Source organism: Eleginops maclovinus, chromosome 21 (assembly GCF_036324505.1).
Source record: "Eleginops maclovinus isolate JMC-PN-2008 ecotype Puerto Natales chromosome 21, JC_Emac_rtc_rv5, whole genome shotgun sequence".
NCBI lineage: Eukaryota > Metazoa > Chordata > Actinopteri > Perciformes > Eleginopidae > Eleginops > Eleginops maclovinus.
In genome coordinates this window covers 13,899,720-13,927,459 of record NC_086369.1, presented here as the reverse complement: position 1 = coordinate 13,927,459, position 27,740 = coordinate 13,899,720, and the positions used below count along the sequence as shown (strand labels likewise).

At 42.3% G+C, this 27,740-nt stretch overlaps 1 protein-coding gene across 1 annotated transcript in view; it reads right to left on the bottom strand.

The window, feature by feature from the left end:
• Positions 1–27,740, bottom strand: part of ctnnd2a (catenin (cadherin-associated protein), delta 2a) — a 190,715-nt gene that overhangs the window by 61,632 nt on the left and 101,343 nt on the right. The window contains exons 12-13 of the mRNA XM_063912108.1: positions 23,981–24,278; positions 1,007–1,139 (exon numbers count right to left, since the gene is read on the bottom strand). Coding sequence (XP_063768178.1) covers positions 1,007–1,139; positions 23,981–24,278 — 431 coding nt within the window. The remainder of the gene's footprint in view (positions 1–1,006; positions 1,140–23,980; positions 24,279–27,740) is intronic.

Genomic DNA, 27,740 nt, shown 5'->3' with positions numbered 1-27,740 from the left:
GTTTCCCCTGTCAATACACAATTGCTATTTTCTCCATTGTTGGACACCTCCATTCAGGCAATAATTACACCAATTACAAAAGACACGAACACTTAGGTTCCTTTCAGCGCTGCATAGATGAGGGGGTGGAGAGGAGAGTGATGTTTTTTCTTTCTCTTATTCAAGTGTGATTGAATTCCTGTATCTGCATATTTGTGAGTCTTTGTTTGTAAAAGAGGTTAAGTGGGTCGTTGTGAATGAGCATTAGCTGCTTCTTCATTTGCGATGATTTTTAGTTTTTTTATTCTGTTGGCATATTTTAAGAATGTGTCGTTTAAACGTGTGCACATCATGCCGCTGTGTGTTCCTCTGTATGTGCATGAATGAGCACTTTAGCCACGTGACATCACATCAAGGATGCAGTATCATCTATTGACCAACTCTACTGAATTTGTTTTTGCGACAGAAATATATTCTGGACTGTGTATGTGTGTGTGTGTGTGTGTGTGTGTGTGTGTGTGTGTGTGTGTGTGTGTGTGTGTGTGTGTGTGTGTGTGTGGTGTGCCTTTGTCATTGTTTGAGAGCACTGCTAGCCGTATTTAAGGGTTTATAAGAGCGTTCCAAAGAGGCTTCCCTCCAAAATTGCTTTTGAGAGACACACTAGTGACTTTGGGACTAATTAAACTTCACTGCCACTATAGATACTACTCAATAGAAGGCACAGCTCAGAGATGGAGATTGCATCATACAGAAACGTAAAAAGGGTTAGTTGAAGCACTATTTCTTGGAAGCAAATGCTACGGTATCAAATGCAAAAACAGCCCAAGGAGTTTTAACTCAAAAGAAGTTATTCATTTATACACCTTTTATGGCTTTGATCGTCCATGATAGGGTTATTCCACTCTCTACCACACTGTTAGTGATCAAACACACACACACACACACACACACACACACACACACACACACACACACACACACACACACACACACACACACACACACACACACACACACACACACACACCTCGGCTTTGATCTTGTTGTCTCCGAAGCAGAGATGCTGTAGGTAGGCTGCAGCGTTGGACTGCACCGATGGGAACTGATGCTGTAACATCTGGATAACCTCTGGCAGCTCCGGATCTCTCCACCCAAACTCTCTGCACAGAATCAGACAGACAGAGAGACACTTTGAGTCCTGCAGAACTGTATTGCTTACACAATACACACAAAGGAAGACATACATGTGAATAAAAGGCAGAGTTTGATTGAGAGACATTTTTAAATGTAAAAATCCACTTTGTTTTGTTTTCACCCAAAGAGCTCTCTGATGAGGGCTTTACAAGTTAAGCAACACAGTGGGAAAGAAATGATGCGAATTACAAACTGAATGCCCAATTTGTCAAAACATTGTCATCTCCACCTGTCACAGGCGCAGGACATGAGAGAAAGTGATGAAGAGGCCAGCATGCTAAGTTGAAAGCATCGATCAACACCAGTAAATGGAGAGAGATCTGGGCTCAAATTGTCTTTGCAAATCACTTAAAAGGAATTGGATTGCCCTTAAAGACCAACCGAGTGAGTTTACCAGGAAATATAATTCAACATAAAGTGGGTTCATAAAAGCTTTACACGTGTTAAGGTATTAGATCAGTAGCATACAAAGGCTTCAAGAAGATCCAAAGTAAAACATGCATGGCGCATTATTGTCTGCAGGGTTTTAGAGGCATGTGAAACTGCAGTGAAAAAAACAACAATAGCTAGAGATGAATGTCTTGAACATCCATCTGAATTATTTGGATGTAGTGAAACACAAAGCAACCAAGTTAAGACTAAGTGAAGTCCATAAATACTTAAGAGTAAACTTAAAAATAGGAAGTAATTGCACAGCACTGCCTTACTGCCTGCATGCTGTCTGAGTTACGTTCTATGCTTTCTACTATTAGGAGTGAACCTCCTATGAGCACACTGTCCATCGGTAAACCTCAGGTAATGGTCTTCTTCATTGTTTTATCCCATGCTGAGAATTGTTTTGCTTCGGCCCCCCAAGTAATACAATTATGAAAGTGCAGGAAAGTGTCGGCAACTGTGTGTGTACATGAGTTTCTGCACAATTTACCGTACTGTTTTTCCCAGTAACCACTCTATAAACAGTATCTCTGTTACTTCCTCTCTCTCATTGTCTCAATATTGTCGACTCTCAATGCGATTGGAAGAAAACCCATGTTGAAATGTTAGCCTCTCCCATCGATTGTGCTGTTTGAGGATTGATTTTGTTGTTTCTAGATCCATGCTCACCGTTCTGTGCCAAAATGCAGCTCACTGTAATCCCCATCAAGCTATTGTGAAAAACAACGTTGATAGCTCAAACTCCCCAAACATGAAGATGTGGTAAATACGGGACAATTGACCTGCTTAGAGGGTTAAAACTGCTGCGGTGGAGGATTGCCAGCGTGTTTGTCAGTGTTTTCGTGGCGGGAAATGAAGCCAGAGCACCGCACGCCCGTCTCTGTCAGACGAAGTGAATGCAGCCCAGGAAACATCTGTGAAGAGCGGCGCGTTCACAGGGAGTAAACATGGCTCTCAAAGATAAAGCAAGCTCCAGCGTGGACCGCTCTTTATCTGCCGAATGATAAGTGTTCATTCAGCCAGAAAGCAGGACTGAAGGAGGGAGGTAGAGGAGAGATAGAGAGGGAGGAAGAGGGACGGATTCCCAAGGCATTTAGGGGATTTAGGAGAAGAGACCCTCAAACAACACTCCTTAAATCACACAGCCAGATACCATCAGGCCAGTTTGTTGTTTGTTTGTTTATGTGTGTGTGTGTGTGTGTTATGTGTGTGTGTGTGTGTGTGTGTGTGTGTGTGTGTGTGTGTGTGTGTGTGTGTGTGTGTGTGTGTGTGTGAGTGTGTGTATGTGTGTGTGACTAGATTAAGAAAAGATCATGATGTGTGTTTATGTGGGCACAATTGCCTCTGTGGCTGTTTGTCTTGTGTGAGTGTGTCACTGTCAGTATGTGTGTGTCTATACGGGTGTTTTCATATTCACCAGTGTATGAATGACGACGTGTTAATGTGCGTGATTGTGCATGTGTGTGAGTTTGTGTGTGTGTGTGTGTGTTTGAGCATGTGTGTGTGTGTCATCCACTCCCTGCAGCCTCCCAGCTCTGTCAGTGTGGTTAATAGAAAGCAGAGCGATCGGCTGATAAGATAAGCATCATGGCTCGCCATTAATTAAAAACCCCTGGTAGGGAGAGAGACAGAGTAAGAGGTACAGAGCAGGAGGGAGACACAGAGGGAGAATAAAAATGAGGAAGCAGAGTTTGGGAAATAGCAGAGCATTCAAAGGAAATTGTTGGTACAACTGGCAAGAGGAAACTGGTGGGAGAGCAGAAAATAACAAAAGAGAAAGATGAACACAACCCTCAGATGAGATGCCAGTCATGTCAACACAGGTGCTATGAAGAGCTATAGTGACGGTAGACACAACGCTTGGCGACAAGTCAACGGAAAACAGCACGATGTCCATGGCGGAGAATTTATCAAAGAAGAAATGGCAACAAAAAACGGCAGAGCTCAAATTAAATACCCACACGACTTTTGAAGAATCTGATCCACAAAGTGCTGCCGCTTGTGTGCCATATCCTTACTTTATTACTCAATGCTTTGTGTGGTAATAAATGTCACCCAGAACAATTTGTTGATTTGCCTTCCCCAATCCAGAGCTACGTGTTCCTAATATGACACATTGGTGGGTACAGGAATAAATGAGGTGCAGCACAGAACTCCGTGTTCCTGGTGAGATGGGTTGCTTTGCCATTTCTTGAGGCGTGCGGAGGCGTGATGCAGCAAAATACTTTGAATGGAGAAAAAAAAACGAGGTATTGCAGGAGAGCAGAGTGACAGACACAGAATAAAGACAGGTGGCAAAGGGGTTTGTGGGGGAGGAAGGGTGGAGGCAGAGAGAGAGTGATACAACTGGGACAGAAAGGACTGTTGTGCGATAGTGGGGCTTTGATGCAGGCACACACATACGCACATGCACAGGGGGGAGGCAAACTGCGATAGAAGAGTACAACACATGGAAATGCAAGAATTATCAAAGGATTTCTTTCTCCCATATTCTTCTCTTCATATCTCGCTCTTTTCATGTCCAGGTCTCATGAGACTGAACCTCAATGTGAAATCCCAACATGACCACTGGTACATGGATAAATGTATGTATACACACGCAGCGAGAAAACAAAGCTAATCTAACGAGAATGAAAGCGCTGATTATATACACAAACAGAGTGATGCTCTGTGTTTATCCGCGCTGATTTCTACACTACGCTGATTGTTGCTGTGAATAACTCCTCGTCTGGAGGTGGAAAGCTGAAGGCCAAGGGACAGACAGCGATACATCTTCCCTCTGTTGCATCAGTCACTGTCATGTTCCCTGTATCCCTGAACTCAAACGGATGAAATGGCAGAGGCAAAGTGTGGAAGGATGAATTATATAATGCAGAATGTGATAAATAACTACAAAGCTGGAAAGAAAATAAATAAATAAAAAAGGGTTATGAAGTTTAGTGTCCCGTATTCATGAAGAGTCAAACTGCACATAAAGGCAGCTGAGTGGAATGGCCTTGGATAAAGTCACTACGAATTATACATTTATACCTGTCATCAGACATACAATATATTACAGCAACACCAAAAACACACACACCATGAAAAAGATCAAATGGGCAGCTGGGTGCCGTGAATCCAGTGCCCAAATGTCAAACACATTTGTGTGACCAGTGTCTGAAAAGCAAGGCGCTGAACTGCTCATCTGCCTTTGTTGGATTTTGGTTTCAGGTGATGTCACTCTCATGCAATACATGACTGCAACAAAAGCCAATAACTCAGGGTCAGACAAGTACGTGCATTTCATTTTTATCAGGCATAACACCGATTTAGATTTGGAGCTTTGAAGAAGGATTTAGTCTCCCTTATGAAAGCATCATGGGGGGGGCACAAGGAACAACAGCTGCAGCACGGCAGAGTGTAATACATCTTTATCTTCACAACATTTTTAAAACACAATAGCCCATGATTTGGGTCTCCTAACCCAAATAACATCTATCAGCAGGGACCACAATGCGGAGTGACAGCTCCACACAGGAAGCCTGTCCCGCTGGCCCTAATCTGATAGGACAAGGCACGTCACGTCCCCTAACTGATAGGAGGGTCAGGAATGCACAGACTGGCAGTGTGCATACCAGAGCAGATGCTAATTAGGACCTGAGCATCAATCTTCATCACTGCGTTGGGATGAAGGGGTGCAGAGAGAGAGAGAGCGAGAGAGAGAGAGATAAATGGGGGGCAATAAGAGGGAATAGAGAGAAGGAAAAGGAAGAACAGCAGAGAGAGAGAGATAAAATGCAATTTCGGTAATTTACTGCGTTGGTGATCAAATTTTCTCGTGTTACTCCCGAGGAGCTGAATAAGACTCTGACTTTGACAGAGGAGCGAATGGCGCAATTTTCAAATATTGCCTATTAAATCATGCTAGCAGTCACTACTCACCTCTTTCCTCATCCTCTCGTTCTCTCTCAATATGTGTATCCTCTCTTTCCCTCCAAGACATTCTTCAAACCATTTATTTTCATCATTTCTTATCAATAATCATGCTCAACATGCTTGACTCTATTAATTGTACAAGTGTGTGTGTTTGTGCAAATGCTCTTGAATACCTCTTCAGGTTGAGTTCATTAGAGAAGTTAAAGTCAATACTAAGAACAGAATTTAGCTATTCCAATTAACAGCGGTCAGAATAAGTTGTAGGTGAAGATTCACATTGACTCAAAGGCCAGAGCCAGGTCTCTTTAATTAAAAGCTGACTTAATTAAGATACTATCCAGGAAAAAAGCCAAGTCTGTGGATGTGCCCGTCGATAAAAGCTTGAATTGTAACTTTACGTGTCTCATTGGCACGTACACCCAGGGTGGTTGTTTTCATCAGGTGCAGAAGGTGACGCTACTAGACATTAGCAAGCATTTTGAATGTCTGTGAACTTGTGTTTTATTGCAACAACCTACTGCCTCACAATCTGAAGTTCGTGTCACATTATGCCATTTGTATTTCAAAAGACCCTAAAAGACACAGACTACCGGACTACTGGAGAATACATGTAGAAAAACATCCTCTAACTGTGCGATATCTTTATACTCTGTATTTGTGTGATTACATTAGGTTAGTGCTCTTGATTTCAATGTGTTTTATGTAAAAAAATGAAGCATAAAAGGAGCTACAGCGTTATTACAAATGAGTTGACAAATGATTGCAATATCCCACCCTGTCCCACATCATTTCTGCGTTATCTTGACCGTGTGGCCTTTAGCAATGTTGCTCTGTTGCAGCTGGAAGAACCAAACACAAATCCCCGCCACAGTAAATGGGATCAATGAAAGTGGGGGGAGAGAAAGGGTGATGCTCATAATAGCCAGGCAGACAAATGGGATGGGTGGATGGAGCCTCGGATGAGACCCATCCAAAAATAAACAGTTGACCAAAAAAAAAGTGTGGTGAGTCAGCTGCAATGAAAACACCCCATCTTCCTCCTCCTCCCCGGTTACTGATGGGTAAATTGAAATGACTCTGGTAATCACATATCACCCCTCTCAATAGAAATAGAAAGGGAGTGAGATGGTAGCATTAATTCCACACAGAAGATAAATCATAAAGACCCAGAAGAGGAATAGTGGAGAGGCAAGGCCCTTTATAAGAGCAACAGAGTGCAAAGGACATAAATGACTGATTGAACGTATAGAGGAAGAGCACTCTCTTCATCGCTTCCCTATGAGAAGCCAAATGTTACTTTCCCCTTCTTCTTCACCTCCTTTTGTCTGCAAATACCACCACCCCTGTTTCCGTCTCCACCGTTCTTAGATGAGTCTGGAGTTTTTTTCCCCCACAGAAGCCCAGGCAGCAACCACACACACACACACAGAGGAAAAATCAATACGCTTTCTCTAAAGCATCTTCTGGCTGAGAATGGGAGGCTCAGGAGGGTGAATAAAAGCGAACAAAGGACAGGGAGAGGAGAAAGAGAGGAGTTGAATGAGACTGACTAACATGAACGAGACAGAGACAGAGATGATGGTGGGAAAACAACTACTGATGAAATGTATTGTGGGTTACTAACAACCAATATTTCTTGAACAACTCTTCTACTTTTATTATGTTATGCAGTATTGTAGATAACATTGCTTTTCAGTGTATTTTAGAGGCATTACAAATATGTGTTCCCTGCTTTCTAAAATGTGAAGAAAAGTGTTTAAATGATAAGCAAATAATTATCACTTCACTGAGAATAGGAAAAGTCTTCAACCACTTCCCAGTCCTTACAGCTGCACACATTTTCTTGATAGCTTGATTTTGAAGTAGGACAGTGCCCTTCATTTTCATCTTGTTCAATTCCTAGGTTGGTAAGAGAAATGATTATACAAGACGTGTCAAATCCCAAGAGAATTCCCATTCTCCGCTCAGTTCTTTCATTGCGTCCATTCAACTGCTCTACTTCCTAAATCACTCACCAATTTACAGCTCTTTACGGATGATAGCTTTTTTCTACTCTTTACATTTTGATAATTCACCCTGAATCATCGTGTCTACTCGAAAATGAAAGTGTAGAACATTTAATTTCATAGTGTGCGAGAGGCAGGCATGGGTGGGGCTTGTGAAGGGAAACATTAGTGTGCAGAGCCATGGAGCGATTTGCCAGAGTAAGGAAAACACAAACACCGGCACTAGTCCTTGCAATTAGCTGAACACACAGAATCGGAGGCCAAATCGAATACGGCATTAGGCTGACAGACAGGTGTTCATTTATATACACACCGAGAGACGGGCACACATACACAGTGTATTGAATGTATACACACACTGCAGTTAACCAAAGGCATGCTCACTCACCTAAACATTCAATAAAGCACACACACATACATACCTACACAAGAGCACACCGTTGAATATTGAATAGTCTTTGAAGACACAAGAACATGCACCCTCCTGTCCACAAAGAGGCACACACACATATTCACACAGCTATTATCTCACATTTGCTGATCGGTCATTTTCAGCCGGTGGCAGAATTCCCCCGTTACACAGTGCAATTACTGGATGTTTACAAAGCCAAACAACAGACCAGTGAAACATACACTCATTCAAACATTCATTAGACAGGTCAATAGAAACTGAGGTGACCTAGACTATTATAATGTATCATAAAACTCATTAAGATTGAGCTGTGAATTGTACTTTATCTGAAGCAGAAATAAGGCCCAATCTATCCAATCGAAACACAATTTGGCTGGAACCACAGATTCAGGGTAGTACAATGTCGTTTAAGTGGACTTTAAAAAGCGGCTTCCCTCATTGGGAATGACTTGTGTACTAATATGTCAAAAGTAGAAAGCACTGGTTTGATCTGACTGGATATCCCCACAAGGAGGTCTGGTAGATGTTGATACAGAGGAGAGATGTTGCCTGATTTGAACAGTTTGCATTATTGTTATTCTATATTGATCAACCTTTCTTATTTAAGAGGGCCAAACTGTAGCATAAACTCTCATGAAAAACCGTTCCAGCAGAAGAAAAGAAGCTGGGCTGATGTACAGAATCAATTGTGAGAGTTTGTATTAGCAGAACTAATTTAACAAACCTGACAGTTTTTATTGTCTTTCCCCAAAAGATCCAAGCAGCATAAGTAAAGATAAGTGGTGAGAAGTACAATTTTGTCCCAATGTTTTAGATGAGTAATAACAGCCCCCTTTAGACTCGGGTGGGTTTTTGCACACAGTGATGAAAGAACTGACACCGGTGAGCCATCATCAGCAGAATGCACTGTGAGGATGTCCGATAAGACTAAGAAGAACCACTCAAACATCAGCAGTGATGCAGCACAAGAGAAAAAATTGACCAATCAAATCCCCATCGACCACACTCAGCCAACCGTAGTGCAGGCAGAAGATTAGGCTGGTGGATGAAGGAGAGCTGGCTGAAAAATTACTGCCCCATTGTCTGTTGATTTGCAAGCCAAGATGCAATCATATCAAAGAGTCTGCTGTGGCCTCTGAATGACAAACAGGAAAGGTGAGCTATTTTTACTGTGATGATGCTAATGAGGATGCTAGACTACGTGCGTGCGTGCGTGCGTATGTGTGTGTGTATGTGTGTGTGTTCAATGCATGCCCCATTATGCCTTAACACTGTCAGTTTGTGCATCTGAGAACCACAAATTATCTAGAATTATTGTGTCATGAGAATAACACACTGACGAGGTCATGTTGGACATTAGCACAGTCTACGTGTGTGTGTGTGTGTGTGTGTGTGTGTGTGTGTGTGTGTGTGTGTGTGTGTGTGTGTGTGTGTGTGTGTGTGTGTGTGTCTGCAGATGCACCTAATGCATTCACTCACTGTCAGATTCACATGACAGAGCAAGACATTTAGAATAGAGGTCAAAAACCTGGGCTGAAGTTAAAGAAGGGAGATGAATATCCAGACAACATGTATGTACACACTTTCCCTCCCTCCCTCCCTCCCTCCCTCCCTCCGTCTGTCTGTATTTATTTCCCTTTATCTGTCTTTCTCACACACTAACACACACACACAAGCACACAGACGTCTGAGTGAAACACACATTTGTGAATGTATATGTCTGTAACCAGTATAAGGGAAACTGGGTTCCTCATTAACCTGGTGTTTAAGAAACCAGGTTACTGCAGAAAAACACAGTTAATTAGGTGTGTGTGTATTTAGACTTGCTGCCTCTCTTCAAGTGGGTCTTCTCTGAAGGCAACTCCCATGCTCAGACCCTTCTCCACATTTTGTTTAAGCACTTTGCCAGCGAGAATTCTTTAAAAAAAGACACCTTATAAGCACTGTCTAGATCCCATAAGTCAAACTACTAAGGTGGATTTGAAGGCAGATTATTCAGTTTTACAACACAGCCTTTGACTAATCTTTGGCTGTCGAACAAGAAAAAGGAACAAAGGGTAACTTCCAACTGAGGCTCAGGTTTCTGTCTCATGGACTTGATTGGACGACTATCTCAGGAATATATTTGCAATTAAAAAAACCTGGAGCAAGTATACCTTGATAAAATAACCACTACAACCACGATAATCAAACATAATAATCAAGCTCAAGGTGTGCTGTGTGCAACACTTCCCCTCCAAAATATTCAAACAGTAGGGGGCTGTGTAGCTCTTTGATATCTAACCCCAAACGGCTCTGTAATTCATTTTGATTTGCCTCTGCCCAGGCATTACAGACTAATTTTGAACTCAGCTTACATTTCACCTTGAGGTGACTAAACCTTCCTTGGGCGCTGTGTGAGTTTGGTTGTGGGCACATTAATATTTCAGTATTGCTTTGTGCGCGGCATTGTTTGTGTGTGAGAGAGAGGGGTAGTGTATCAGCCAAGTGACGCAAGAGGGAAGAAAAACTAATAAACCAGTGATTAGCTTACGCATCTGCTATTCTCATTAGTTCACACTGGGGTAATAATACAGCAGGAAAGCGGATACAGTACTGTATCTGTTCAAAGCTGTGCAAGACATGTGAAGCAGACGATGGAGATGAAGACATTTAGATTTACAAGATAGTAAAAAAAAAAGAGACATTTGAAATTAATGTGATGTCTTACTGGCATTTTACCCTTTTGGCTACTTCTATATGCAGTGTTTTAAAGTAAATCACAATAAAAGTGATAACCATGACTGAATGACACTGATGTAAATGTGATTATTTTGATAGAGCAGAATGCAATAGCTTGGACCACAGCCAGCAGCACATCAATATTTTGACATTTCACGTGAAAATGTGAAAGCTAAAACACTCTTACACTCGCATAAATACAGCCTTCAAAAGCGGATTAAGTGAGACTAAAAGCAGTCATCCACTTGGAGGATTTGAAGGAATGGAGGAAGGAGAGGAATAAGCAATAGAGTTGTGCCATGAAAACCTCACATGCTGGATTTGCAACATGGCAGGCTCATGCAATAACACACACTATATTCACGAAACATAAAGGGAAACGGAAGCTTTCCCAGCAGTATGTGTACAACTACTCAAACACCTTCCTTAGGTGACAGCCATGTATGTTTATTGCTACTTTTTTAATCAGTTGGATTTGAAGGTTTTGCATATCTCACGCCTCACATTCACTGTGCAACTTTACAACGACACACTCGACTGCATGCGTTCTCCAAGGTGATATCATTTGGTAAGAACACTGTTTTTTCTCCAAATGTTCACCCATCCTTGTGATATAATGGCTGGCATGACAGCAAACCCCATGATGGAATAAGAGTGAAATGATTACCTAGCTTGAGCAATGCTTGTTTGACAGCTCAGCTACACAACAATGAGGAGTGGCTGAAATGTTCTCTGCATTTACACTGGGAGCATAGCAAGTGAACCAGTTAGTACTACTCTCCCGTAGAAATACAGATAATTCTGACAGTATTAGTGGTAAAATGGCACAAGCTGCCATATATATTTGCCCATAATATTGATCTATCCTGACGTAAATAAGGTCTGCATCTCACCAGTTCCAGGCGTTGGCATTGACAAATGGCATTTCAAGAGTGCAAAATCAGTGAAGTGATTCGGGCAAATACACAGACGCTACAAAATGTACACAGGGGAAAAGCAAACATAATCATGCATGAATGCACTTGTAACTTATTACAGTATGTGCCAGTGCCCACAGAAACAACCAAACACACACACCTTCACTAAAAGGAGTAAGACACCAACAACCTTGCCCAATGACTCATACGAGGGCCTGTCCTGCATCTACTGCTCAATTCACAACTCGCTGTCTTCCACTCTCTCACTCGATATAAATATCTCTATCTCTATTTTCACTCCCTCTTTTTGCCGTAATTATACCAAGATTGATGTCTCACTTGAGTCACGGTCAGAATGAGGCATGTTTCTGGCTGAAATGACAGCCTTTATTGATATTATGAGGTGAAGCCCATGCACATTCACACTCTCACACACACACACACACAGAAACACACACTGATGTAAACACACACGCAGGACTATAGTCAGCATGGTGCGTAGAGTTTTAGGAATTACTTGATACCCTGAGGCAAAAGGGGGGGGAAAGATTGATGGAGGTGTAGCGAGCGGGAAAAAGAGGCAGAGGAAGAAAGTGTGGGAAAGAGAAGGAGGGATTAAAAAAGAGGTGAAGAATAGACAGGCTGCTTTCATAGACACAAAGCACAACAGGGGGGGTGAGTGTAGGAAGGCTGTGTGTTTAGCCTGAAAGCGAGGGAGAAAACACTGCGGCGCTGGATGAATGCCTACACCTCCCAACCCATCATCACTGTCGAGCCTTCTCCACCAGCACAAGTGTGATGGAGGGATGGGGAGAGATGGAGCGATGGATGCATGATGGAGGAGTGTTTTCTAAATTGAGTCAGCACCCCTAGGATGCATGAGAGTTACTTTGTCATGACTCAAGGAAAAAAAAAATGGCTTGACTTTGCGGAACATAAGCGGGGGTCCATGATCCAAACGGCATCAATTCCCAGGATGAAAATAAATAAGGAAACAAACCAGACAGTCATCACATCACAACAGCCATCTTGACTAGCGGTGTTTCTGCACACAGTAAATAGATGTCCTGACGAGCACTCCGTCATAGACACATACATTTTCATAACTTTGACTGATATGAATATAGTGGCCATGAATGAGCTCCCAGTAAGGCCCTGAGCTTTCTTGAGGGTCCTACAGTGGTGCGTGATAAGAAGGGATATTCAAATACTGCTCACCTCCTATCACCTCCTGAGGTCTGAGGATCAAAGCAATGGCTGTGATCCAGCAAGTTGGAACACAGCGACAGAATATCCCTCTTCGTTTTAAAAGGGCCTCATTGGAGAATTTAAGACTTAATGACTCATGAGGCAAAAGTGGACTTCTATGGTGAGCAAAAAGAGAACAGTTGTTTACAAGGAGGCCAAAAAGTTAGCAGTATGTGATAGAAAGTGAACATACTGTGCCTAGGCTTGTATCATCCGTACTACTTTGCCCAGTTAGCTACGGCTTCATCTTCTTCTATTGTTTGGAAACACACCAGTGAGTCAGACACCTTTATTTAATATGCCATGTGAAGGTTACATTAAGAACAACACTGGTTTGAGTTTCTGTGGGCATGTAGGTGTTTTATTTTTGCAAGTGCACTTCCACAGGAAACTATAAAGAGATGATTGTAATAGCTGGTGCTTTTCTATGTCTGTACAGTAGCAGCAGATACCGACACGGCTGCATGGCTAAATGTGACCACCTCTAACAAGAAACGATCTGAGAATAATAATGCCTATTTATTCATTTTCCCCGTATTTTTTGTTCCACCATTCTCAGTATCTTTTAGTAGTTCCCCGGTAGGTACTGAGTCCCACTGGGTCCAATAACAAGCACTCAAAGTTTGATTTCCTGCGAGCAACTCAGCTGAAAGGTCAAGATCCCTCTCCTGGACATTAGTATACAACTCACTGACCTTAACATCGGCAGCCAATGGAAGACTGAGCCGTGTGCTAAGATTACACAGGCGTGCAAGATGAACAATGGCTTGACATTAATGTCTGTGGTGGATGTTAATAAAAAAGGTAATTAAAGACAAGATACATTTCTCCGAGTGTAAAGTTGACAGAGCTGAGATCATGCAAGGCTGCACTGAAATAAAATCTAAGTAGTGCTCTCTCATGAGGGCAGTTATACTGATAGCACTGGGCTGCACATGCAACTGAATTCTGCCAGAACTCATGTAAGATGTAGCCTATACCCACAGTAAGTGGTACCCTGAGATACATACAGAGAAATGTTTGCCAAGATATGCTTTAAAGACACCCCAGCACACAAATCAAGACTTAAAATTTAAGCACAATGCGAAAATAATATCACAAAAGACTGTAAAACAAGAATAAAGGGACAATTTGACTTCTGTCTCATCAGGTTTCTGAACATGTCATGTCTTTAATATATTGCCAATACACAATAATATAAATATTATCAGTCTAACAATCTTTAAAATGGCTATGTATGGTTGTATGGCTTATTTTAACCAGTGTACCACTGTGTCTGTAGATAGAGTCTGGTGAGCAGTGTAGCGCTCAAAAGTGTGTGCCAGAGCAGAGGCGAGGTGAAGCGAGAGAAGATATACAGTAATTCTGCTGCTGTGACATTTTCCCATAATCCCCCCCAAATACCACCAGTGTCATGAGACAGAGCGGCAGGGAGGGGGTGGGAGGAGATGGAAAGCATCTACCGCCATACTTATTCTGAGAGTGAAGCGGCTGAAAAATCATACATCGTCCTTTTTTTACTTCTCTATAAAACAGTTCTAGTGCTGCAAGAATGTGTATGTGTGTATGTGTGTGTGTGTGTGTGTGTGTGTGTGTGTGTGTGTGTGTGTGTGTGTGTGTTTTTGTGTGAACATTGATGGATGTTAATCGAAGAAATGTTAGTGGCATCAATTACCGTCAAAAATAATGCAATGATTGGATCAAAAGAAAATTACAGATTCATTACTGACTGCACACATTAGCACACACAAACTAACACACTCTCTCACACACACACCGTCCTTCATCTGTTCTGTGTGTTGATTGCTTTCAATTACGTTCATGTTTAAATGTTACTGCGTGTATAAGTGTGTCTCTGTTGCACAGCAAACATTGTGACTGACAGTATATATCAAAACATTGCCAAATGTAATTACTTTTTGTTGACTAAAACTGGAATGAAACATTTTGAGTTGTCTTCAAATAATAATAGACTAAAACTACATAGAATAAAAATGACCCATATAACACTTAAACGAGTAAGCATTTCATTTAAAAAAGACCTTAACTAAGACTATATTTGAAATAGCTGCCAAACTGGTGTCTGTCTGTCTATCCCTCAATCTCCCTTGCCTCAGATTTAGGATGAAGTTAACCGTGGCAGAGAGGAAGGCAGACACGCAGTTATCGTCCCAAGGTCACACACACACACACACACACACACACACACACACACACACACACACACACACACACACACACACACACACACACACACACACACACACACACACACACACACACACACACACACACACACACACACACACACACACACACACACACACACACACACACACACACACACACACACACACACACACACACACACACACACACACACAGGCCACCCCAGAAAAAGGAAAATAACTACAATGGGCAATTTACCCAGAACAGGCAGGGATGATGGCCAGGGCACAGATGCACGCACAAATGCAGAGACACATGCACACGCACACACTCGCACACACAGCTGTGCCTCAGGGCCAAGGTTCTGGCAATGCATCATTACCCTCCCTTGGAGGTGATTCCATATCCCAGCATGCATTTCTCATGTGGAGAGGAAATTACCCCTGGGCCGTGCTGAGAGCCAATAGAGTGTGTCCTCTCCTCTATCTGTCTCTCCCTCTCTTTCTTTAAATCCCTCGCTCACCCTGTGACTGTTCCTCTCACATTGCTCCTGTATTCCCCGTCCTCAGCCTGAGTTACTAACCCCGTCTTTCATCTTTCTTTATCTTTTCCTCATTGCCACTACATTTTTCCTTCCTTCATTTTGGTGCGTCTGATGAAAAGGACAAAGAGGATTGTCTCTACATTTCTGTCTTTCCTCTCTCTGTCTTTCAGCAGTTGGTCTGGTTGAGGTTAATCATGTTATTTCTCTTTCCAAAAACCCAGTTATCCTCCCGAAGGCAGAGATCAGACATACAAGTGTCTGATCTCAAGCTTCAGAAGCACGTCTTTTATCAACTTTCCTTTATGTTTTATTAACAAACTATCCATCTACTTAAATGCACTGCAACTAATACTTATATTCACTATTAACATAAAACCCTAATGCTTTATTTGGGTTATTAATCCTATGAGTTGTCATTTAAGAATCTGTCAGTCATTTAAAAATGCACATTTTCTATCAATGTACTGGTCTTTTGTTTGGGTGCGGAAAGACGCATACACTGCCTTTTTCACTGCAGAGCAATACAGTCTAAATCAGAAATGTATATTGTTTTGTTCTAATTATGAATATACAGCGTACAAGAGAATGCTGCTGTAATAATTATGTATTGTCACAATGAAATATAGCATGGTTGCGAAAGTGCCGTATGTGTAGGCAGTAGTTAGTGCTACGAGCAGCAGCAGCAGTTTCCTCACACCGTCTCTCTCCGTGGTGCTGAAACTTTCAAACTGAGAAAAGGCTTTGTGTCTCTGTCCATGGTGCTGGAGAATCGTCGCTCCCTTTCTCTTTCTGTATTACTTTCAAGCTGACACTGCTAAAAAGACTAAATGCATTCCATACCATGGCTGTGTTTCGTTTATAAATGTCACTTTTGTTCCTACTACATGTCCCATTCATTGCCCCAAAATCCATGAGTCAGAATGGGCCAATATATAGCTATAAAAGGGCTAAAGTATTTAACTTTTATGTCAGTATCTAATGATCAGATTTAACCCCTGACACATGGTTGCTAAGAATATAAAAAGCCATAACTTGACCAATATATTATATTTTATAAATATATTTAATGACGTTCTTCTTCTTCTGGCCTCTATTGTGCTGATTTGGTGACGCATGAAGTAGGTAGGTAAATGACTATGATCAATCCGACATGTAGTTTCATGCTTCTGTATATTCCATTGAAGATCCTTCACTCAAAATGATGGGATATTTAATTCAAGGCAAACAAGCAGTTAAGTACTGCCCATCAGGAAAACAAATCATTCAATCTGAATGTTGGACTTGTCCTAACGCCGCAGCTGTGTACACATCACAGCAGAGAAATACTCAAAGATCATGCCAAAGAAACATAATCTGTTTCCAGTTCACACTAAATAAATCCTCTAGTGAATTGTGTAGTAAACTGGGTACTTGGTGTTGATGTGAGTGGGTCTTAGGGCCCTTTCATAGTCTACGCAAGCTACGGGGACGCTTTTGTAACGCGTCAGTTGCTGCGCTGTGCCTTGTCGGACGCGATACACCGCTCATCCAACAGGGGTAGCAGAGTCTCCGGTGACTTGTCTGTGTGGTAGAAAAAAGGAAAATAGCTACAGAAGAGGAGTGCCTCATTTTGCTTCTGCTGAATCGCCGGCAGCTTGATGTACTCATCAAGCCAACTGAGACTCGAACCGGTCCCTCATCTGCTTCCACTTTTTTTTTGATGGTATCAACATGGATATCTGGGTCCAGCGCTATTTCTCGCCATGCATTTTCAACTAAGTTTCTGTCTGAATGTGAAGCGCTCGCAGTGTCATAAATATGCTGGTGCACACAAACTAATTCACAGAGACGCTCCTCGTTGTGAGCAATGGTAGTACGTCTTCTGTTAATAGCGATTTAGTACAGTACAGTACAGTACAGTACAGTAATGCTCATCAGCGCCCCTATCGGAAACGCGTCAAACCCTCCTTGCGTAGCTCGATGCGTTCGCGTAGCTTGCGTAGACTATGAAAGGGCCCTTACTTTCACCTTTCTGGATATAACCAACACACATGCACACACGTACGCTGCTGGTGCCTCAATTTCCATCTAAAGTAGCTATCCCATCTGCTGAGTCATACATCAACCATATGTATCCCGAACACAACGCAATGCATTAAACACTCACACAGTGCTTGCAATAAGGGAATGCTATGTTTCTCTCTTACACACATACACACATAAATACAAGTAAACAATAACACCCAGCTGACATGACAACTAGAGTCACAGCTACAGCTGAATAACAACTCTATCTCTCTCTGCTCTTTTAGGCCTGCCATGACCTGTCATTGCTCGACATGGGAACGCATCATATGAATGCCAAGCACACACACATGCTAGACAAGCACCCACAAACAGATACACAAAGTCTCCACAGCCTTGCCTTTGACACATCCTTGGAAAAACACACACACACACACACACACACACACACACACACACACACACACACACACACACACACACACACACACACACACACACACACACACACACACACACACACACACACACACACACACACACACACACACACACACACACACACACACACACACACACACACACACACACACACACCCCTACCAACATGCACAGAGTCACTGCTGACCATTGCAGATGCTCCATAAATAGAGCGATGTTTTCGGGCTGCGAGCCAACAAACACTGTCAGTAAATAGCGAGCGGTGACAATAACATGTCACAGCACATCACATCATATCAAGGCGCTGTAAATAGCAATTTCATGTCAGCAGCTCGATTGCCTCTAGCACATAATGGGGGCACAGGGGGTGTTTCTTTTACCTTATACCTATAACATATTTTACATCCGTTGTTGCAGCGATAGAGCTTTAACCCTTTGATTCCAGACTATGTCTTACTTGAATTGACAAAAGCCCCCTCTCCTGTGTTTAAGGGAGTAACAGTTCAAAATAAAAGGTTGTTCTCATTTGAAAACAGCTGGGATTCTTTTGGTTATTTTTGGTCATGGTTATTTTTTCAGTGTTGGTGGAGCTCGGTGGAGAGCACCGCGCTCCCCTTATCCTAAAACAGATTAAAAGCATTAATGTTTTCATGTGAGTTTATTCAGAATTAAGAGACCACTCTTATTTGTTCTTAAATCTTTATCTCTACGTGTATGGCAGCCATTCTAGTGTGCTCTGAATTTCAACACAGAGAAAATTTGCCAGTAGTTTATAGAATACAATAAAAATAATTAAACTCAAAAGTAACCTATAAAAAATAAAGCAAGAGAAACTGAAAACGTTGAAGCGGTCTCTTCATTGTTTTCCGCGGCTGTATTTCTCCATGCACTCCAGACATGTACAGCTACATGTATTTTTCAAGTTATTTATGTATGAACAGAAAAACCTCTTTAATTATTATCACGGCAACAAGGAACTTTAAGAAGGAGAAATGATCCTTTTGTTTTTACCTGCTCTGAGGACATAAACACAAAAGAGACCAGAGAGTTTCAGGCATAGAAGATGAATCACCACAATTAGTTTTTCTCTCACTTGATAAATGGCTTTCTTAGTTTTTGTATTTGTTGTTTTAGTATGTATATAGGAAAATGTATCACCTAAACGCAAGATGTTAACTGGAAATAATCTTCATTTAATCATGCCAACATGATTTTTAAACCAAACAGCAAAAACATTGGAACATATATCAATTTTGGATGTGTGGAGATGAGAGGAGTTTGATTTGTCTTATCTGGAAGTGATGTGTCTGTGTTTCCCACTGATCGAGTGTGTGATGACATAAGCACACCACACACACTTTCTTTACATCGACTCTTATTTCTACAACACTGAGTTCTTGTTGGTGTTTTGCCCTTCCTTCCCAACCTCCTGCTGGAAGCTTTGAAACAATGGCCCCAACCTCCTTGGTCCCTGACTCCCAGTCTCCCTGAGCTAATGTTTATCCATCTCCCTCTCGTCCTCACTAACAAACCTCTACCATGTCTTGCATCGTTCACTCGTTTCTTTCTTCGATCCCTCAAGGTATGTCTCCCTTATTCCCTGAACAAATGTCTCTCCGTGCTTTCTTCCCTCACTTAAGATTCTCCCAATCCCCCTTCATGTGTTCCGTTTTCTTTGCCTTCATTATTGGTTTTGGCTTTCCCTTCTCACCCTCCCTACTTGTTTTGTTTCCGTAAGTCTGTGCTTGTTTTCAATATTTAATTTTAAGAGGGAAACTCAGTGGGGGTGAGAATCTCTTTTCACAGAGAGAGGTTAAAGGAAAACACACAAACAAAGTAATGACAGGCAACACTTATCTACGTTATGCTCTGCCTTCCTCACTTCTGCTCTGCTTTCTTCCATTTACTCGACTCCATCTTTTTCTATCTACCACCCTCCATTTGTTCCTACTAAATCCCCCTTCTCCCTTTGTTTCCCACCACCTTCTCCTCATGTGCCTCCTTTTTTCCCTTCTTCCTTTACCTCCCTCCCTAAGGCTTCATCTTACCCACTACCACCCCTCCTCCATATCTCCCTCCTCTCCTCACCCCATCCATTAGCAGTTATTGAGTTTTCTCTTTGTGTTGCTGTCCTCACCTCTGCAACTGTAGTTGCCCCTAACTGTGTTACTAGCCCCACACACACACACACACACACACTCACTCACACTCACACACACACACACAGACACACACACACACAGTTAGAGCATAGAATGCTGGGATGAATTATAGAGTAGTACACACTCTTCTCACACACACGCTGCACACTTACACAGCCATTACCACGCGCAGTCTTAACCTCTGCCCTCTCACAGAGTGTTTCTCGTATCTAATTGCTGCTAACTCATTTAGCACTTCATGTAAGCTCAGCTAGGTCCAATTACAACAAGAGAGTGGAGCTGGAGTAGAAGGCCATTTAACCTATCGGCAAAGAAAAATGCAGAACATAACTTTTTCAATGATTAATGAAAACTTGAATCAACAACTGTATATCTGGATGTTGTGTCCATAAGACTGATAAAGGGAAACAACAAATATGATGAATTAATGTTTGTACATATACACCTTTCTAGTTATACTATACTATAGTGACACCGTTTTTGGTTGCTATTGTCTTGTATTTGTATGCACTTTGGCTACCTGTGGTTCTATATAAAGTGAATTTGGTGGCTGGCCTAAATTATTAAAAGTAACCATGCTGAGGCCAAAGCATTTTCACTCCAGCAGGCTCTAGCTGGTACTGTAAGGGCTGGATTTTAAAATGCATTATTGAACTCTGCAGGGGACATTCAACACGGATGTTTTAAAATTCTGTGCACATTATTTTTAAGTGTTTGAGTAAAAAGACAGTTTTTACATTAGTTTTAAATCACAGTTAAAAGTAGGTGTACATGTACTGTAGAGTAAAGCTCAAAGCAAGGAAACAGACTGACCTCTTATGTGTACTCCAAATGTGTTAAGGACTCCAATGGACCAATAATATACACTCTCTAGGCAGTAAACATTCTGTAATAGTTTGTGCATGCCTGTTTGCAAGCTACTACTACTACTACTTGATACAACCAGATAATACATTGGCTGCAGGGCTTCAGTTTTTAAAGTTAACAAAGCAATGAGAATTTAGCCTGACCTGGCTCTTGTTGTTCTCTCCACAGAGAAGTTGACATTTTCTTGATAAAAAAACGTTTTGTTTGTGTGTTTTAGAACTCTGATCATTTTTCACAAGGATATAAACAGCAACAGATTGTCTAAAGTTCCCAGAAGTTATATGCAATAGGAAAACAGAGATTTAGCATCTCTCATAAAGACTTAAAGGGTGCGATACACGTTCAAATGATTTAACCTTCAGTATGAAACTGAATTAGATCTCATGAGATATGTACAGACATGAATAATTGCGCAGGAGTTTGCCTTAATGAGCTTTCTAATTTCAAATGTTCTTCTTTCTTTTTCTCTCAGCGGCTTCTCTTCCATCATCATGTTTCTACCTACTGTTGCAACTCTTTGTGTTGTTGTTGTTGTTGTTGTTGTTGTGCAACTATTCTGCCTTTGTAGCAGAAGTAGCTGGTATGGAAACAACTTACAGAAAACACAACATATACTACTGCCTCTGTCTGAACTCGGGAAGAGTTTTCTGAGTACCCAAACAACAGAGTGCAAACAACTAAGGCTTGAATATGAAAATGAGAGAGGAACTTTAACTTTTTACAAAGAGTAAAAGTCTTAAATGCCTTTAGTGAGTCAGTGCCGCTGTTCACTTTACACAGGCACAAACTGAACTGATAGAATATACATTTTGAGAGTTCTGTCTCATTTGCAAGATTAAATCAATCCTATAAATTATTATTTCACTAAGAGGGAACATAAGAGAGAAATGTTGTTTGTGTGAGTCATGGAGAAGGTCTTGAGCCAATCAATCAGATTATATTAATAATAAACCATCACAACCTCATTATCAGAAACTTCAGACAACTTCAGACAAATTGCAGAATCTCGAGGAGGATAGTGTGTTTCTCCATCTGTCCGCATGCCATTCAGTCCCGCTCCCTTTCTTTGCCATTGTTTTAAATAATTCTCACCCATCCTATTTTTCTATTCTCTCCTTCATCTCTTTCACTGTCCTTCTCACCCATTCTCTCTCCCAAAGCTCTCTCTTATTGTCTCCCTCTCCTGTGACTGACAGCTGCTGCTGAGACTTGATCCATGCACGCCTTAGTCCCTCTCGCTCTTTAATTAAAGAATTATTCATCAAGAGTCTTGTGAAATATATAAAAATAAAGCAAGGAGAGTGGGCTTTATTTAATTGCGTAGACAAGAGGATGGAAGTGATCACAGCCCAGTAGGACTCTTTTACACACAGCAGGACACAAAGGGAGAGGAAATGGAGCTTCTAACGCAACCGGTGTGTGATAGGAGGAACACGTTTTTATTCTAACACAACTAATGCGCAGAGACAGAAGTCCAGATGGGAATATGCCTGCGTTATGATGAACATTTGTGCTGTGTGGAAAACATACCGCAGCACCCTGATTTATAACAGTGAGGTGACTGCGTCAAGGTTTGATGAAGACAAAAATAAACAGAGGCGTCTGGCAAGGAAAAGTTGAACCCAGCTCAACTTTTGTCGCAATGCAATGTGACATCACCCACTAACACACCAATAAAATATAAGCAAGCACACAGTCCTGGTATATTGCTCTGTGAGGTAAACATTGCATTTCTGCGGTTAACCTCACAATTCTCCAGAAAATGATTGCTGTTGACAACAACCATGAACTTTGAGAGCTGTGAAAACCTTCCTCTGTCATGATCCTGGTTTCGTGTCTGTCATGTCTTTGTGTTGTGTTTTATTTTGAAATGTTTTCCCCTCTTGTTTCATGTTAAGCTTCACTTCCTGTCTGCGTTTCCCTCCTGTGCCTGATTGTGTCATTGTGTTCACCTGTTGCCCCTGTGTTTCTCCTCCCCCTTCCAGCTGTCTCGTCTTGTGATTACCCTTGTGTATTTAGTCCCTGCTTCCCTTTTGTCTGTCTGTTCGGTCGTCGTCATTTCTTCCCTGATCTTGTCCATGATACCTGCCTGTTCCTGTTGCCCTTCATGTCTGAAGCTAAGTGTTTTTCATGTCCTGTGTTCCCCTTGCTTCGTCTTTTCGTCAACAGCTTTTTAATAAAGCTTGCTTTTTGTTTGGACCCTTACCTGCCTCCCCTTGATTTACTGCACTTGGGTCCTGTTTCCCCAACCCTGACATCCTCATGCTGTAATATATCGCTCCACAGTGTTCTGGTACCTAGAAAGGTTCCACACTTATGAATCCATAAGTCAAAGCAGCCTTGCTGGATTGTATTTATCCTCACACTGATACCCGAAACAACATGCTTCTATCATCTTCAGTGCAGCCTCTCGGATGATTGTAACGCTGTGCTGTTTGAATCTGAGAGCTTTAAAAGAAACTGTGCGGTTGGGGGGGGGGTATAATATCTGTAGCTGTATTGGCTTTCAATACAGTTATTGCTATGTCTGCTCAATATTGACCTACAGATATCAATACGAGAGAAACATTAGTCTAGACTATCCCTGCTGTACATGTTGTGGCAATATAAATGTACTATAACTGTGACAGGGATATTGACCTGTGTGTGTGTGTGTGTGTGTGTGTGCAAAATGTACTCAACACATTTATGGGAAAATCTTGAAAGAAAGATTGTTGATTCTCGTTCCAAAGATCATCATATGCTCCATGATAAACCCCACGCGCGCGCGTGCGCGCACACACACACACACACACACACACACACACACACACACACACACACACACACACACACACACACACACACACACACACACACACACACACACACACACACACACACACACACACACACACACACACACACACACACACACACACACACACACACACACACACACACACACACACACACACACACCCTACCTTGGATCTTTCTGGATCGAGTCGATGGATGGTGAGCGCTGCAGGCTGCCTTCAGGTGGCAGGGCAGGTCCTGATTTGCTGTAGGGTGATTCCACCACTGAGGGGCAGTACTGCAAGGTGCGGTAGGGGTCCGCTACATAGGGGTCTGATCCGTACATGTCTCCAACTCCGCTTGAGGTGTAGCCTGGTCCAACCGTGGCATAGTTGTTGGTCCCGCCACGGCTGTAGTTTCCTGTCCCTGTGCTGTGACTTCCTGTGCGCTGCAAAGGGGCGGAGTCGACACCAGGGGAGGATGGAGCTAAGGTGGGAAAGTAGGGACAGAGGACATAACTTAGGACCTGGTCATAGACACGTTGGGTAAGGTCTGGAGGGCAAAGGAGAATACAGGAGGATAGGAGAAGAGGAGGGAAGGAGAGGACAAAATGAAAGGTGAGGAGAAGAGGAAAGGAGAGGAGAAGAGAGGAAAGGAGAAGGGAAGAGAAGAGAGGATAAAAGAAGAGAAGAGGAGGGACGAGAGGAGGGAAGAGGAGAGGAGAGGAGAGGAGAGAGGAGAGCCAGAAAGGCAGTTACAGAGATAAACAGGTTGTTGGGAAGAGACAAGCGTGTATCCATATGGATGGATAAATATTGGCCACATGCCCAGGACCAATGTTCAACAGAGGGAAGGATGAAGAGAGAAAGAGACAAAAGTTTTGTTAGCTGAAGTTCAGAATTATTCAAATTAGTGCTTCATCACATTTTACAACAATCTGAATATATAAAGTACTAAGAACACTTTGTCAGACTCAGTAGCCTGCCATTCACACACAATGGAAAATGGTGAGTCTATTTGTGTGTAGCTAGAGGACACATCTAGCTGGTGGAATAATAAGGACTAAAGAAATCCATAAAATAAGGAAATAAGTAAAAACAACAAGCTATCTCTCTTTGGAGTTCGTGGAGTGAGATGGAGATTGAAAGGGGATTTGCGCAGTCTGCAGGGGGACAGTAGCTGTCACCTGCTGTCATGTCGGAGCAGCAGATCGCTGATATATCAGGGTGTTAATGTGGGTCTAGGGGCCTCATTTCGATGGCTGTAAAAACACTAAGAAAGACAGTGTGTGTGTGTGTGGAGGGGGGGGGGTCCATATAATCTGTCATTGAACTAAGGTGTGTGTACACAGAAACACACACCTACACAAATGCAAAACACCATAAACGTGGAGTGTGAGATAAATTGTGGCCTGTGTTTGCAGGGGGGCTTTAACACAGGCCAATGAGTTTTTCGTCATCTTCTAGGTGTGAAAATACAATCAAACTAAAAGGCGCACACTTTAAATGTACACATATCGCACACATCATGTCCGCGCCCTCACACATACACAAAATGAAAGGAGGTTGTGAGAATGAGTGTGTGTGTGCTGAGGTTGAGAGTCTCATTGTTATGTGAACAACAAAGTTGCTCTTTAGCGATGTCTTGAGAGGTGGCATTTACTTGACCTTTACAACCCTGTTATCACTCTTTCACCTTTACACACACACACACACACACACACACACACACACAAACACACACACACACACACACACACACACACATCTGATCCACCTTTAAATTCTTCTCACCAAACTCTGGTAAACTCCGACATAACCACATTAGCATATTTTTATTTTCTGATATGAAAATTGGGTTAATAATAATCCTTTGCACAGCCAGACAGGGAAAAATGTAACTTTCAGACTTTGCCATGAAATGCCCATGAGGCTAAAGGCTGTTTGAGCTATTCTACTGATGCCCCATATTTTACAAAGATCCGATGAATAAGGAAGGGGAAGAGAAACAGTAAGAGAGCCTGGGAAAAAAAGAGAGAACTGTCTGAGAGTTGAAGGATAGAGCTACAGTTTAAAAAAGAGGGAAGAGGGGAAACAACAGGCGGTGGAGTTAGCGACAGAACAGCCGTGTAAAACAGAGGGTATAGGAGGGTAATGAAGCAGAGTTACTCCCATCACAAGCAAATCCCAGTCTATTCTGTACTCTTTCAGTGGTCTGTGTAGTGTGTCTGTCCTTAAGAACATCTCATTAGTAGCCGGGCCTTAAGGCTAACAGCACCAGTGTCAGTGTCACAGAGACACTTGACATCCAAATGAGACAAACCCTCAGAGCAAGATAGGGGGTGGGAGCATAGTGAGAAGAACAGAGCAGGAAAACACTAAAAAATGGCCTGTCTAATTATTTTCATGGGCCGTGCTGTGAGAAGGGATGTCCTCGGGTGAGCTGAAAAAGAAAGAGGAACGGAAGAAAGGCAGAATGATAGAGAGAGATGGTAAGGAACTTTGAGGCAGAGAAAGATCCTGAAGATGTCCTGCCAAATTACTGTTTAAGCCCGATCCTTTGTTTCCACATTCTCTTACTCAGTATGCAGCTTCTTTATGCGTTAGGTTTTCTTATTCGCTCAATCTTGCTGTCGGCTCTCCCTTTCTCCCCCTCCTACCTTAAGTAAATGGAAGGCTGCTGCATTTATCATTGGCTCTGGTAATGGTGTGTTCTGACTGATGACTTGACCTTTGGGGCCATTATTGCCTGGCAAAAGTCAGTGTGTGGGTGCCTGTTTATGCATGCATGTGTGCCATAGCAATAGCATTACAGTCTCCAAGACATTTTGTCCATTGGGATAAAAGTTAAAGATTCTAATTACACTAAATGTATGTTTTAAAGTAAATCATGTCATTTAAAGTTAAGGTTTGGTGTGATGAAATAAAAATAGACAAGTAAGAAACAATACATGTGTACAGGAGTGTGTGTTAAATGATGGAAAAGAGCAGCACCAGGCAAACTTACTGGTGCTGATTCAAGAAATATTAACAATTCGTGAAATGTGCGTACAAAGAGACACACGCATGCACGCTCCACTAACACCTCTCACCTAATGCTCTAGCGGCGTGAAATTGTGTTGGAGAGGAAATGAAAGGGCGGGTGTGTCTTTGTATTCCCTTGCCTCTGCGTAGAGTAAACACATCGCGGCTGTGCTCCGGCTGGCAGATTAGCGACGGGCAGGGAAACTCTATTAGTCATTTGATACAGTGATACCTCTGCAATTAGCCAGCCAGCTGAGGGGCCGGCTAGCTGAAAACGGGACCCACTTTTGACTGAGCCGAGGGAGCACTCGTTGAATTTACAAAAGATGGAGGAAAGCAGGGAAAGAGAAAGATAGACAGCGGGGAAAAGGGTAGAGGGGGATCAAACCAATCCACCCAGCTTTCCATGTCCTGATTATTCTATTTATGTCACTCTGTTTTTCTCTATCACTCCCTTGCCCTTTTCTCCTTTCTTCCACCCTCTACATATGTCCTGCTCTGTCTTAAACTACATCCATCTTTCTTCTCACTCATCTCCACTGAAACAATCTCCTTTCAACGCCTCTTTTTCTGTATTTTACTCCCTCTCTACTTCGATTGCTTTTCGCCTGTCATCCTCTCTACGTCATTCATTCATTTCATGTTTTTCTCCCCCTTTCTTCCCTAACCCCCTTCTGTCTCTATCTCTCCCCCTCTATTGTGGTTGTAGTAGACTATGTGATCAGAGCTGAGGACATGTCCTTTCTCTCGACACGCTTCAGCGCTCAGCACGATTACACAAAACCCCTCAGTACAGTCTCTATCTCTCACACACATACACACCCTGGCATGGACACACACAAGCATACACACATGGATTTCTAAATATGCAAGTGATTGACATGGGAGAAATGTTCATACCCGTTATACTTTAAGGTCAAACAAC